Source organism: Aythya ferina (genome assembly GCF_964211825.1).
Source record: "Aythya ferina genome assembly, chromosome: 4".
Taxonomy (NCBI): Eukaryota; Metazoa; Chordata; class Aves; order Anseriformes; family Anatidae; genus Aythya; species Aythya ferina.
In genome coordinates, this window is record NC_140300.1 from 50,699,837 (window position 1) to 50,715,791 (window position 15,955).

Sequence of the window (15,955 nt, forward strand, 5' to 3'; positions counted from 1 at the left end):
CTGGAGCATGCAGAACAACCCGGACTACTGTATTACAACTGGATGCTGCTGTAAGGTACATGCCCAAGAAATAACTTACCACAAGACCGCTCTGTCATAATATATAAGCTTTTTCACAATACACAGTTACAATACTTACTTTGGCTTGCATTTCATTAGTGATTTATCCACTTTTCTTAGTTTGTCCTTTATGTCCTCTATTTCCCTCTTGGCTTTAGGGTCTTGTTCATTTTTTTGTTTTTCCGTCAAATGAAAGAATACATTAGTAGCTGCACGCTCCACTGAATCTAAGCCAAATCTTGAAGTAAATAATATGTGATATAGATCAGTTAGGTGAATGCTAATATAAATTATTATTTATACGTGTATGTAATGCTTCTACAATAATGCTCAGCCTTATTACTTGACTGCAGTAAATTATAATAATTAGAAGTGCATCATTGCTATTTCATCCCAAAGTCATAGGCTGTGTTCACTTTCAAGCTACAATTATTTCAAAACTGAGTGGTAACATGTAAAATGGTTCTGCCAGTTAATTATCTACAGAAAACAGTCCTATCTTTCCCTAAGTGGGCACATGAATATACATATAAAATAGATTGTACCTTAAATCATTTAATCCTTCTCAACTAGCCTGTTGAAAAGGAATGACTGTTTCTCTTGTTATTCTACACAGCTGTTCTTTCTCATAACTTTTTCAATACTGGAATGTTAGCTTAGCTTGGACTCTTCCAGCTTCTCAGTCAGAAAAAAAAAAAAAAAATTCTTATTGTAGTGGGAAGAGACTGTTAGCTGTCACCATACAAGGGTTGGCAACACCTGGCATGAAGTTGCATCCTAGTCCATCAGAATGCTTACAAGTCATTTAGATCTGGCAGTCATCAAGAACAGGAGCAAATGGAAGGACTTTATTCTCGTGAAGGCCAAACACGGGTCTTAAGACTCAAAGGTAACTTCTTAATTCAAGCTTTTCACTTCTTCACAGGTAACAGAGTTCAATTGCAATCATTTTCCATTTACTTCTCATCTCTTTGAAGCCCACACTGGGTGATTTAAACTTCTCTATCACAGAGTTTATTCAGCCATTTAAGTACAAATATGGTGCCAGTGTACTTCTTTCCCTGGTGGCTTTAAGAAAAGAAAAGGTACTGTTTTCCCTACCACCAATAGCTGCAATAGCAACTTGGTTTCTACAGCTCTGATACCTACTCTCTCAGGAGTCTTTACTAACTCCACGTTGACAAAATACCACAATGGGTGACAGCTTTCCAACCTCACACATCAATAAAGACTTAAGGAAAAAAAGCTTGCCAGCACCAATCTGTTACTCCTTGTCAGTATTTACTTCTTGTGAGGGCTCCTCATCCCCTTCATCTCCATCACAAATTCTCAGGATTTGGACATGTAACTAGAATTTTTTATTTTTATTTTTTTGAAATTCCTTCTGATGCTTGTTCCTTGTCTGACTACAACACCACTGGGGAGCTCTATGAAGTGCAATCACAGTACACCTATGCCTTAAAACATAAGATAACAGATTTCTCAGGCTCACACCCCAACTTCATATCTACATTATGCATCCATGTTCACCGGTCTATGATGTGTTCTTTTCCCAGCATGATCATTTATCAGTTGTCTATTACAAAGAGAACGCATACTCTACACACAGCCCCTTGTAAGAGCCATTTGTCACCAGAAACTTATAATGACTCATCATTCCAGTGTAGATGAGAGTAACTTAGTGATCTGTCTCTCCTGAGGAGAAGCGCCTTTAACATCGTATTAAGTGCCTCAAAAGGACAATGCAGTTAATACTGCAGCTCTAAAATCACTCATGTGAAGGAATTAAAAATATTTAAGACTGCTTTTGAAATCTCTTGGCTTCAGCTGGAAATAAGCCATAGCATTGATTTAGAACCAGACTGCTGGAAATCAGCCATAGAATTTATTTGCAACTAGACTGCCACTCGAAATATAAAAAGAGAGAACTTATTATCAATTAGAGTCATTTGAGATGCACCATTGACCTGTATATTCACTTTTTTGCTTCTTTCTTTCTAGAGTTCTTTCAGAAATGCCTTTTTTTTTTAAAAAAAAAAAAAAAAAAAAAAAAGCACAAACACATAAGAACTGAAATGCTAAATAACATCATTCTCCCCCTAATTATTCAAAGCATTCAAAGGAAAGGAAAGGCTTCATACTGAGATGAGAAAACTGATATTTATGTAACACATGTATGTGATTGTTCCTACATGTTATTACAATAAGAATATGCACTGGACAACTGTTTAATGGTAAGTATTTTCTTTTCATTATTAGGACAAGCATCGAGGTAATATGCCCACTTTACTAATATTAGCAATATCGTTGACAATAACGGTATTATCAGTAGGTTATGCATATTTCATGTTTTGTGAAAATACATCTCAGATACATGCAGAAGTTTCACTCATGCATTTTACTGGATATAAAATAATGTTGTGAGAGGCTTTGTACTAAAACCATGTTAAATGACATATTCATAGAACCTCATTCTGCCCTTTTCCCTAGCAAATCTGCCCCCAACATACACTGTTTGCACTTCTAATTAAACAGCATAATTTTTACTTATTACACTGGGGCAAAGCAACAGAGATTCCAACTCTTATTTTAATGTGATTCAGATTATAATTTTCCTCAGGTATCATGCATGGATTCTAACCATTCCACACAATAATCAATCACTCCTAGTTTTACTTCAGCTAAACCTTCAGTCCCATAAAGATACACAGATTGATAGAGCTTGTAAGCCTTTACTTCACAAACTTTAGAATAAAGATAAGAAAAGGACATAAATGGAATTTGCTAAGCCATATCAATATTTATCTCTAATACCATTTTTCTGAATCTAGTCAACACACACATAACACATGGAATATAAATACTTACATAAAAATTATGGCAGGCAATTTATCCATCTCATGCAATTTTTCAACAAAGCATGCAAATTGTATCCATTTTTCCTGATCTGAGCAATCCACAGGTTGGGGCTTAAAGTGATCCAGAAGCTCACATACCTGACCAAAATATTATTGAGGAGATTTTAATGGCAGCAACTTCCAGCTGAAGGCAAAGTTTCCTGTAACAGCTTCTATCAGCTCAGATTTCTTAAGTCATGCAGAACTACAATGGCTTCGTACAGTCTTAAGTAAGTCTTCGTACAGACTTAAAAGGTCTGCAGAACACAACGACTTCAGTAAGAATTAAAAATGCAAATCACTGTAGCATTCATGTCTACCTTCACAGTGGAAATAATAAAGCACTACTAACATACCAATTATGATATATTTTCACATTCAAGCGTCACATTTCAAGAACCTTGTGTTTTTTTTCCCCAAATATTCTATATTGTATCCTTGTTTTTTATTCACCACCTCCTCATACACCTATTTATGATATAGGAATATATGGCCTCTAATCAAAGACTTGATCTTCCAATTTAAAGTCCATTACTTAAATTTCTGTCTTTTACATAGGAACATACCTTCTGTCCTTGGTTACACAGAAGGTTTCAAATGATCAGTAAAAGAAAAAGAAGTAGGCTAAAGAAGCAGAATTGTGGTACAGTATTGTCACTACTTGTAGGAGGTACACTACAAGAATCAGAAATCAGAATCTCGCAGCAGTACTAGAAGTCTGATTCCCAGAGAAGCTTGTGAAAACAACCTTGAAAATGCTTACTGAAATGCCACAAATATTAGTGCTTATCTTTCAGCACAGCAGCAGCTAATACTTATAGATAATAATTAGGGAGGAGAAGCTCCCATAATTGTCTAGTTATATTACTGTATAATCATTACATTACAGCTGTACAGAGTCTTAAAAACACACCCCTCTAACAACTGTTACCTTCTGTCTTTGGCCAAGTTCAATCCATTTGCTTAGCTCTTTCTTCAGTTCCTGTTCATATTTCCTCACATCCATCTTTTTTATTACTACTTTATTCTTGAAAGAGACAAACTCCTCAGGATCTAGCTCCTTGAAAGCAACAATATAAAACACTGAATTACTTCATTATCTATTTACTTTTTATATATTCTGTGCACAGACCTGTATACCCACCTGTGCCCTTGGCCACTCCTTCCAGACTTCTACCATTGTGTCATACAGCTGAACACTCTCTTTTGGAGACAGAGAAAGATCTGCAGGAATACCATAGTTCTCAATCTGGAAGGAGTTTAAAAAAAAAGAAAATAATTATTTTGATGGAATCCATATTACTTAATGTAACCGTTGATAAATACTTTTTACACCAGTGCTATGCTTACATGATTGACTGTTAATGCAGCACATGGGTGATAATGTTCAAAGAGAAAGTCACCACCCGTTGAAGAACACACATACTTTTCCAAATCATTGTATCTTTCTCCATACAGGACTGCAAAGAGACAAAAATGTCATGATACATTGTTGGTTTTAAAAAGCAAGTATTTTGATTTGACTTTATTTAAAAACCATACACATGCTTAAGTTCACACAGAGCGATTAAAGTGTTTACAAGAAGGACACTACAATTTACTTATTATTATTATAAAACATTCTGATACACACCTAGTCTAACACGATATGGTTTTTTTTGTTCTTTTACTTTAGATTTCACTTTAAGTTTTCTTGTAGAATTCTTTTCAGAGTTGGTAGAGTTTTCTTCTATCGTGTTCTCAGCACGTTGCCAATACCTTTTCACACTTTGTAACCACCTACAGTTCAAGAATAAAATAAAGCCAAGCCATAAAAAAAATTCTTTTTGAAAACTGATACAACTATAATAGATGAAGTACTACATTCTGCTCTGTTTCTCCTATAAAATTTCCGTCCCCCCTCTCACCATTTTCAGTGCAATTTTCTCCAGCTTATCCCAGGGTGCAATTCGTAAATGTGAAATCACATCATCATTATACATACAGAGACAGGTGTCTTCCTTGACTGATGATGGGTAAGTATGCTTATCAGGTTTTGGCAAATCAAATAGATGCAAAAAAAAAAACAAACAAACAAAAAAAAAAAAAAAAACTCTGCCCAGCTCTCTCAGAGGGTCTGAAAGAATAGGAATGAATGCCTGTTCTCACTACAGAGAGCTAAAAGTTACAGAATTGTTTGGTGTCAATTATATGTATATAATACATAAAACAGTATGAATCTGTTGCCTCTCAATCGTAATTGTTCATACCCATTGGTTCGTATCAATAGTTCATATCCAATTTAAATATGCTCTTTTGAATGAGAAAATTCCAAGCGTACTCAGTTAGGTGTTCTGGGTTACTGATAGTAGCAGAGAGAGCCAAAAACGGACACCGAATTGTTACCAGAAGATGCTCCCAAACCTCTGCTCCAATTTCGCTACCAAGACAATGGACCTATATGTTTGGGAAAGAGGATAAAAAAAAAAAGTAAGAAACCTACCTTATCAAAGTACACACAAAACAGGAGCTGTTTTATGTTTTGCTAAATTCAAAAAGGTTACAAGATCATTACTGAATAATTCTTACATTGCAAATTCACTGGATAGTGAATTAGACTATACTAACTTCAATACTACATTCATTGTACCTTAGATATTCACTGACATCCATTAAGTTGATATACAAGAAAGAATCCAGTGCAAATATTAAATTTAGCAATATTAAACACTGGTTTTGCACTCAAAAGACTGACAAATATCTCCTGAAGGGATATGTCTACAACTCAAACCCGGAATACCTCCAGGCTTCATTTTTAACCACTAAGACTACAGTGGTGACCTTTAGTTTTCCAGTTGACTGGCTTGAAAGAAATAAGAGAAATTCCTGGTAGCTCGACTGAACTGTACGTCTTCTCCAGGACTATCAGAGTTTTAAGTTCTTGCACTGGAACATATTAAGACTATTAGCTAACATGAAAAAGCAAGCAAGTCTGAAGTAATAGTTCTCAAAGCAATAATGCATGTAGTGAAAAAAATAATTATTGATAGTTTTCCTCTGCCGTTTTTCCCCCATAAACTTATTAAATTGATTATTACTGAAAGATGCATACCTCATCAAATATAACATATTGTATCCGTTTGACCCATTTCTGGCAACGAGGAGACAGCATCAAGATTTCTAAACATTGAGGCACAGTCACTAATATCTAAGAAAAAAGGTTTGTAAAGCATTATTTTCAAATAAATTGGCTGATCAGACGTAACAGAATAGATTCTATATTGAAAAAGCATTTAAAATATGTATTTGATTTCAAGATGAGCAAAAATTAATTTCTCACTTCTACCTTCAAGAAGGGTAAGAAGAAGGACACAGCCTGAGCTAACAGACTGGTAATCTTTGCTTTGATCCCTGGGACAGTGATGGAGCAACTAATCCTGGAAACCATTTCCAGGTACATGAAGGACGAGGAAGTCATCAGGAGTTTTTAGCATGGATTGACCAAGAGGAAGTCATGCTTAACCATCCTGATAAACTTCTGTGATGAAATGACCGGCTGGTAGATGAGGAGGGAGCAGTGAATATTGTCTGCCTAGCGTTCAATAAGGTTTTTGACGCTGTCTCCCATAAGATGCTCATAGACAAGCTGTTGAAGTGTAGGCCAGATGAGCAGATTGGCTAAATAACCAGTCCCAGAGAAATCAGTAGTACCAAGTGTAGTTGGAAGCCAGTAGCTACCAGTGTACCCCAGGGAACAGCATTGGGTCCAGTCCTGTTTAACATCTTAGTTAATGATCCAGATGATGGATGGAGTACACCCTCAGCAAGTTTGCAGATGACTCAAAACTGTGAGGAGTGGCTGATAAACCAGAGGGTGATGCTGCCATCCAGAAGAATCTCAACAGGCTAGAGGAATGCGCTGGCAGAAATCCCATGAAGTTAAACAAGGGGAGGTGCAAAGCCCTGCACCCGGGAAGGAACAACCCCAGGCACCAGCACTTGCTGATGGCCACCCAAATGGAAAGCAGCTTTGTAGGAAGTGACTTAGGAGTCCTGGTGGATGCCAAGTTGAACACGAGTCAGCCTCATGCCCTTCCAGCAAAGCAGGCAAACAGTATGGGCTGCATTAAGCAAAGTATTACCAGCAGGGCACAGGAGGTGATCCTTTGCATCTGAGGCCACACTTGGACTGATGGGTCTAGTTCTGGGCTCCCCAGTACAGGAAAATCATGCATATACTCAAGGGAGTCCGACAAAGAGACACTAAGATGATTAACAGACTGGAGCATCTCCTGTGAGGAAAGGCTGAGAGAGCTGGGACTGTCTAGCCTAAAGAGAAGGCTCATGGAAGATCTCAATGTATATAAATATGAAGAGAGGGTATAAAAAATACAGATCTCTTTTCAGTAGTGTCTAGTGACAAGACAAGAGGCAATGGACAAAAATTAAAACACTGGAGGCTCTGTCTGAACATAAGGACACTTTTTTCGCTGTGAGGGTGACTGAGCACTGGAACAGGTTGCCCAGAGAGCTGGTGGAGTCTTCATCCTTGCCAATATTCAAAAACCACCTGGACATGATCCTGGAGAACTAGCTTTAGGCAGTCCTGCTTGAGAAGGAGGGTTGGACACAATGATCTCCAGAGGTCACTACTTCCAACCTTAATCATTTTATGATTCTATGAATAACCTAGGTTGATTCACCTTGCAACAGAAGTTACAGTCACAATGAACAAGAGTGGCTGCTAGGAGCCAAACTCTACCCACCTGTATGAGTTCATGATTTTCAGTAGAGGTATTAACAGGCAAGATTGTCTAGAATATTCTTAAAATCAGTAAGCAAGCTGTACTTATTTTATTAACTTTTAAGTGATACTACTTAAGAATGAAAGAATGCTGACCAGAGAAGCAACGCATGAAAGGAAACAGCATGGACAACAATGCTGAGGGATTAACAAAGGTTCATTTGCAGTTTATCTTTTACCAACAAAGCTTATAAAAGGTTAATGGCTTACAGAAGTGTCATACCGTACCTATTATATATATATATTATATATATATAATATATATATATTTAGCTTACTTCTATCTATATCAGGATTTTACACTATCATCTGATTGTCTGAAATCACACTATTTTCCAACTCTGAGATGGTCAACCTAATTTATTTCCAAGATTTACCTACATTTCAGTTTGAAGTCTAGGACATAACTAAGACACATCAAGAGCTCAAGTGATTTTGAACCCTGGTGGTTAGTGAAAACAGATCTTTAAAGATCAACAAGAAAATCCATCAGACAGTACTACTTTACAATCAGTCGATGTCATCAACGTTTATATATAATAGTAAATGTCAGACACTCAAGAAAAGAATGGGGAAAAAAAAAGGAGCACCTCTTTCATTTATCTGCATTTACATCTGCTGTATGTTTATGACCAAAGGAATTAAATGTTTCTTCTTCTAACCAGAGCAAGTAATCAAAAGATGAATATTTAAGGTTGTACGCCACAGACTGAAAATTTTTGTGGTAAGCAGTACATAGATTTTAACTCAACTTTCTATTTAGTAATGGCACAATTGTTATAATCAAAATTAACATTTTCAGAGGCCAGATGAAGTACAGAAGTCATAACTTTTAAGTGTTAAAACATTCAAAAAATATACCTGAGAATTCATGACATCATTACGATAATCTCGTGTGAAGACTCCGCACACCACCAATCCATCTGGAAGTGTCTTGGTGAACCGACTATATATAGTTCCCACCACTTGGTTTACAAGGGCCTTAAGTAAAGCAGATCATTACCAAAACTACGCAGTGGATGTCTAAACGCGTACAATGTTCTGAGGCATACAAATGTATTCAATTTTGGCACTGATTTTAATGTACTAGACTGCAATATACTATTGCCGCACTTTTATTAAATCTGGATCATCAATGTTAACTTTGAACAGAAATGGTACCTGATGTTCAATTATACTCAAATGTTTTCAAAGAAATCTAGTGTCCTGTGAAGTGGGTTATATAGTATTAACTCTGTATTTTAATTATTTCATAGTATTCTGCTATATCTACAAACACTTTAATGACATCAGATTCCTGAGGCCTGCAGGTATAAAATATATTTGTGCACCCAGACTCTGATATTCAAATGAAAGTATGAATTTGATGCCCATTTTGTTATGCCATATCAAAAAAAAAAAAAAACAAACAAACAAAAAAAAAACCTTATAGAAAAGAATCCAAAGAAATTACTCAATAATAGCACATGTAATTCCATATTCAAATTTCGTATTACTTAAAACAAGTTTTGGAAGAAATCAAAACATTGGTTTAGCTCTTAAGTCCATTTCTAACTAAAAAGAAGGATAAAACACTCATTAAAAAATATCCCAAAGATACTTAGAGTTTCACAAGTTCTCTTGAAGCATCTAATGGTGAACTCAATTGGAAAATATGTTTCTTGTTCTGTTTTTAACATTACTTTCACCAAGTCTGTAGGCTTTTGGCACTGTCACCATTTACCTAACACTACTTCTAGCACTTTTCTATGTATTAATGTTTCTGACCTTAAAATAGCTATATAAACAGTCAAAAAACTGTACATGAACTTAAGTATTTTGCAGATCTTTTGTAAGCATGCTTAAATACATGTTTCTAATAAAAAAAGACATATATCAACTAAATCTGTACAATAAGTTACCCCAAATGTTTTCACAATCATGTTGAAAAATATCTTAGACAGACAGACAGAATATGTAGTAGGATGTAGCCTTACCTTTGTAGGAGCAACATACACAACTACTCCGTCATCACTCGTTTTCAGAACTTTCTCCATGCAATAATATGATGCATATGTTTTTCCCGATGAAGTAGGAGCAACTATCACTGCAGACTCATTGTTATCAACAGCATCAAGAAGTTCTCGCTAAGGGAAGAGCAAAACCTCTTGTTAAGAAGTTCTCATAAAGTGAACTGGCTCTTCCTGTGAAAATGTCTCTATTTTTGCTCTTAATTTTTGCTGATTTTAGACTATGGGAAGTCATGGTTAACCTAGAATTTTAAGACCGTATTCTTTTCTCAAACTGTTAGTGGGAAAAAATGGAACTACAATTTTACACTTGTTTCAATTATTTGGCCTGAGATTTTGATACCAGAATACTTACAGTCTGAAACTGGACATTTTCAAAATAAAAACCAGTTAACTCAGCAGTGTACAATTTAGATACAAGAACTTCATTGTTTTATACATTACAGTAATTTTTCTTGAATTGTTATAGCAATACTGTCCAAATTTCTCTTCTGCTCTTAGCATACACTAATAAATTTGTTTTCTTCCTATTACTGTCTTCCTCCATGCTTCCTCTCACTTTAAATAGGTCTGTAGAAGGAGCGGAGGGGGAATGGTAGAAGAAGTGAGAAATAAATAGCATGAACACTATATTTCTATATTAGCATATATGCTGAGTTCAAACGTGCTTCTCAAGCAAGTATCTGTTTTGCAGATGTGGTCACACAAAATAGAAAATTCAGCTGGTCTCCCCAGTCCAATAACAGACAGACCTGAGTTAGACCTACTGTGCTTTAAACAGAAAATTTATTATCAATTCATAGTATGCTTCACTCTTTAGGCAGCAATAAGTAGAAGATGATTAGAGGTTAGGTAATCAGAGATTACCTAAATGGGAGGCTATCACCATCAAATATTATGATGAACAGTGAAATCCCATGGATTTGACATTTCTTATGTTGAATTCCTTGGGCCAAGCTCTCAGTAGAAAAACTGTCATGTTAGAAAGAACATGGAATACCATCCACAATGATCTTCTGAATTTGTTCACTTTAGTGAAACACCATTTTTAGCAAGAAGTAGAATCACATGTATTTTAAAACAAAGAAAAAAAAGTCATTTCCAGTATCTTTACATACAAATGGTTTGTGTCTCATTACCTGCCACGTGTCTGGTATGAAATTTTCCACTCGGGGATCTGGATCATTTCTCTCTTCTCGGAGCAAGTAATAGTCCATGTATTGTAGCTGGAAGCGAACCGGTCCCACCTCAATAGCATATCTACTTGTATTCTCACCATCACTTTTTTCTCTAACCTATAAGGTCACAATACATTTCAAGTTGGTTTGCAAACTAGCAAGAGATTCAGAAAATGGCACCTCTTCTGCTCTGGAACTCTGAAAGCTTTAAAAAATATATGAAAGTGCAGGTGATTTTTAAATACATTTTCTCTTATATAGCTTTGTATAAGCTTTTATCTGTTCAAAGGAGACTACTATAGCCTATAAACAATATGTCTCCAGTAACCCTCATTGTTGATGGTTTTGTTGTCAGAAGAGCTTACGAAACTGACTAGAAGGTAGAACTTGGCTTCTCTGAGCTATCACCTGCTAGAGTCTTCTCATCCTATATTTTTGTTTTCTTGGGCCTGCCCTGACACTTTATGCAATGAATCAAAGGTGTGAAAAGAAACTCAATATGAAGATTGTGATCCCAATTTTTGCAAAGTATTATATTTTTACGCAGCACCTGTATACCCTAAGACATAACAAACTTCAATGTTCGTGTACATGTTTGGTTACACCATCTGATCTTGAAAGTTGTGTAGCAAAGCCTTCCATGTTACAACATATACTAGAATGTCAGAAAATCACATTATAATTTAAGTTGGGAGGGATATCTGAATGTCAGTTAATCCAACTCCCTGCTAAAAGTAGGTGCAAACAGATCAGGTCACTCAGGGCTGCGTTCAGCCTGGGCTTCTGGGGGATCTCATTAACATGTAGAAATACCTGGAGGAAGCATGCAAAGAGGATGGAGCCAGGCTCTTTTTAGTGGTGCCCATTGCCTCTTGTCCTGACCCTGGACACAAACTGGAACACAAGAGGTCCTGTCTAAACAACAGGAAGCAGACACTTCTGTACTGTGCAGCTGTAGTGGGTCTGGCTGGAATGGAGTTAGCTTTCCTGTAACAGCACATACAGTGCTAGAAGTGCTAGAACTGTAGCTAGAACAGCCCTGATACCACACCAAGGTTTTGGCTATTGCTGAGGGGGGCTGGCACAGCACCAAGACTGCCTCCAAAACACCCAAAGCCAGCAGGCTGGGCAAGAGGTGGGGAGGGGTTATCCCCAGGGCAGCTGACCCAAACTGACCAAAGGGATGTCCCATACCATGTGGTGTCCCATGCAGCAACAAAAGGTGGAAAAGGAGAGGAGGGGCTCTTGTTATGAAGATGTCCATCCTCCCTCATCTCTTAGTCCCAATCCTCAAAGAAGGACAATAAAAGATTTCCAGAATTGAGCTTCCAAAAAATTCCTAACACTGTTGCACATGAAAAAATGAGATACAGAAATCATACTGGTTTTATGATTCATTGTAATCCTTTCATTTTGCTACTGACTTCATATTCTGCAGACTGTTAGTTATATCCCCCCTTCTTCCACCTGACAACCACTTTAGCATCCCCTCTCCCTGGTAACATCACATCTACAGAACTGCTTTTAAATCAGCCAGGGGAAAGGTTGCAAGCAGAAAAGCACAAGTCCGGTCTTTAAAAAAAGTGACTTCAGAGCCAAATTCAGAGTAGCTATCTGGCGGTCTCAGCTGTGTTAGTGAAGACAAGCAATTCAGTGTCAGTTTCCCTCAGAGGTGATCATCATAGCTCAGTAACAGGGCAGAGTAATACCATAAAAACAAACAGAATATGATTTTCATCTCAAAGATTTCCTCTATACAGTAGCATGTTTAGGCCTGTTAATGAACATTTTGAATTGATTATTTTTCATAAAATAATAAAAAATAATAAAAAATATAAATATTTTCATAAAATAAGCATGAATGCTTATTTTTGACATGCAGAGTTCAGCTGATGTGATGAGTGGAACAACAGGTACCTCTTAGAGATGTAGACATCTCTTAACATTTTTCACAGGTTGTCCTTCACAGCCATATATAGTTCCACTTAATAAAGGGGAAGTGGCCTATTGTGTCAACTCTCTTTCACATCAAGCAAAGAAATATATCCATGGAACTAAGGAAGATTACTCATTAATTTCTGAAGCATGAATAGACAGTTAAACTTAAGGCACAATATAATTACAGTAAGCTCAATATAGATTTTCTACACACTTACATGCTTATGTCTATATCAATTAGAGATCCAGTTACAATAGAATCATCACAGTCTATAAAGTTACCTGGCCAGACAGTGAACATGCCAAATTCTCAAATCCAAGAAGCCGTAGACATTGGGTCAGTTTTTGTAGATGTGATTTCTCCAAGAGATCTTGATATTTTTCAAGGAGGATATGAATTCTCCTCATGAGTTGGACAGCTTTGCTTAAATCTTTAGATTTAGTATCTTTCAAAAAAAAAAAAAAAAAAAAAAAGCCAACTCAATAGTTACTTGAGAGCCAATTCTATCACTGGAAGCGTTTTTAAATTAGGTATTTTTTAAATAGACCTTACTCATCCAACAACATTTATGGAAATTTAAAAGTGCATTTTAATCAAAGACGACCAGAATACAACCCACACTTCTGTGAGCTCTACAAGGTGCAACAATGAAGACCAGGCACCAAAACAATTCTATCTGCCTCTGCAAGCTCAACAATAAAAGAAAGTCATACTTCTCACATCTACACAATAACTGAGCTCCCCCATTTCATTTTCCTGACTCACATATTTGTTACTCAATCTTATTAGCTACATACTTCACACTAACATGTACAGGTCTCCCCAGCATGTTTCCAACAGAGTTGTTTGGATCCTTCTGACCAAAAGCATAGATTGAATAAGTTAATTCTGGTGAAACTGGAGACCTCTAACCATGGTGGTATAAATTTCTGTGCAAGTCAGCATTATTCTGACTGTGAGTCAACTCGGCTAATCAAACAATTCACCTCTGTATAGATATATTTTACTGTTAATGATGCATGATCATTAAATATGTATAAAATAAAACAAATTACCTATGCATACAATGTTTACAATGTTTACAAGGTGAAACAGGAAAATATTTATGATCTAATTTTAGCAGATTCTTTGTCTCACTCAGAGAATACTGAAATTGCAAATGAGGACCAGTCTGTTAACACTTAAAAGCACCATTAGTACTCCCAAAACAGAAGCGTTTTAACATGTCTTTACTCCTGTAGAGAACGTCTAAAGTCAATCACTTCCTTGGTTAAAGGAAGTGCAAGTCAAATATTGAACATGCATTTGGTTATCATACCTTGTTTTTTGCAGTGTTCCTTCCATACTTCTAAACAGGCAGACAGTCCTGACAATTCTACGCTGAACTTCACAGATTTACTTTTAAGATTCTTGAGAAACTTCTCCAATTTGTTTATTCCAACAGTCAGATTTGCTTTTATTTCCTTTTCAGTTGATATCTGCAAGGTTTTCCATTGCTCCTGTTCTTTCATTTCTTCTTTAATTTTTAGTCGCTTGTTGTTTTCCTCTGCAATTATTTCTGCTTTACTTTTCTACATAAAATGAATATATTCAGAAACAACCATCATTTTTTGCCAAGCATCATCTGAAAAAAACTAATCCATAAACTCAAGATACATTATAGTTTTCAATTCTGTGTGGTACATAGTATCTTAAGTAGGATTTTTTAAAATAGCACTTCACTCTGAAGGAGACAATCTATGAATCCCAGTATTTACTTCTCAAAAGCTTATCTAATCTGTATTTTAAAAGTCAAAAGCTTCTTCACAAGTGGTATAAAAATGCACAGATGTGGAAAAAATTAATCAGCAGTTGAAGTTAAATTTAAAGTTTTTATTTCATCCATAGGTAACAATAATTCAAATACCATTGAGGTGTTATTACATAAATTAAATAAAATAAAGGGTTCAATCTTACTTAAGTTAAGAAGATTCCATATTTTAGGAATATATTATGGAATATATTATATTATATTCCATATTTAGGACTTCTATAGGCTACTCAACAGGCCATAATCCATAAAGCATACCAGTATAAAGATAATATAGTTTATTATGAAATGTTACTCAAATTATTATTGCTGAGTACTGTTCATTAGTACACAAGTATACGTTACATATCATGTGATGTCTGAAAATGTTCATATAGAATTAATAGCACTATTTCCAAGATCTTTCATGGAGAATATTTCCAAATAATGCAGGGAAATAAATAACCAAATAGTGGATTTTACCTTATTTGTCAGTAGTTTCTTAAACGTAAAATTAAATTGAACTACAGTTTCCTTCACCTCACACACTATTACGGGCCATGAACCAACTCTCAGCAGCCTTTACAGATCTGATATTATTGTTTATCTTTTTTTAATAAATTTCCTTGTCAGTTAAAACATAACCATTCATCAATATTTCCAAATAGAAAAACCTTTGTTTTTCTTTCCCAAATAGTAAATTAAATTTGAACTACAAAGATAATGCTTTTTTCTTCAACTAAAGCTACTAGCGCATTCAAACTATAATATTTAATACGTGTGATTCATATAGTAGAAATGTTTTTCTGGATAGTAAAAAGTAGACTTGGAAAGATCAACTTGCATATACTCACTTGCATTTTTTTCTTTTTGACGGGATTATTAGCACTCCCTGGTGCATTCTTCTGGCATACAACAAACTTTGAAGTGCCCTCTTGCAATGTGCTTCCATAAAAACGATAAAAAGTCTGTAACTTTTGAATTTGTTTTCTTTCATTTGGATCTTTGGATTTTGCTGCAAATAAACACAATTGATTCAAAAACACACTGACAGAATCCCCTCGCCCCCACCCCCCCAAAAAAGATACCCGGATAAAGGATAAATTTAACTTAAAGGCCAAAATCACATTTCAAAAGATACTTTCTACTGAGACTCATTGAAATTCAACAGTCCTTTGAACTATCTGAGAGATATGTCAGACTCAAATTCAGAATTTAGGCACACAAGAATATTATTGGAAAACTTAACAGACAGGACACCTGGAAAGAAATTAGAACTGCTTGAGAAAAATGTCTAGGC

At 35.7% G+C, this 15,955-nt stretch overlaps 1 protein-coding gene across 6 annotated transcripts in view; it reads right to left on the reverse strand.

Annotated features, from left to right (window-relative positions):
* DDX60 (DExD/H-box helicase 60) overlaps positions 1 to 15,955 on the reverse strand; it is a 50,026-nt gene that overhangs the window by 16,945 nt on the left and 17,126 nt on the right. For 5 of the 6 annotated variants that reach the window (XR_014692728.1, XR_014692729.1, XM_084518319.1 and 2 more), the window contains exons 13-26: positions 15,510 to 15,670; positions 14,185 to 14,437; positions 13,148 to 13,311; positions 10,889 to 11,044; positions 9,717 to 9,866; positions 8,602 to 8,721; positions 6,049 to 6,144; positions 5,278 to 5,393; positions 4,591 to 4,736; positions 4,308 to 4,417; positions 4,102 to 4,206; positions 3,889 to 4,017; positions 2,929 to 3,056; positions 140 to 298 (exon numbers count right to left, since the gene is read on the reverse strand). Coding sequence is in view for 4 of the 6 variants with exons in the window: in XM_084518319.1 (XP_084374445.1) it covers positions 140 to 298; positions 2,929 to 3,056; positions 3,889 to 4,017; positions 4,102 to 4,206; positions 4,308 to 4,417; positions 4,591 to 4,736; positions 5,278 to 5,393; positions 6,049 to 6,144; positions 8,602 to 8,721; positions 9,717 to 9,866; positions 10,889 to 11,044; positions 13,148 to 13,311; positions 14,185 to 14,437; positions 15,510 to 15,670 (1,993 nt within the window). In the remaining 2 variants the exon portion in view is untranslated. The remainder of the gene's footprint in view (positions 1 to 139; positions 299 to 2,928; positions 3,057 to 3,888; positions 4,018 to 4,101; positions 4,207 to 4,307; positions 4,418 to 4,590; positions 4,737 to 5,277; positions 5,394 to 6,048; positions 6,145 to 8,601; positions 8,722 to 9,716; positions 9,867 to 10,888; positions 11,045 to 13,147; positions 13,312 to 14,184; positions 14,438 to 15,509; positions 15,671 to 15,955) is intronic. The other variant, XM_084518320.1, reaches the window with a different exon arrangement.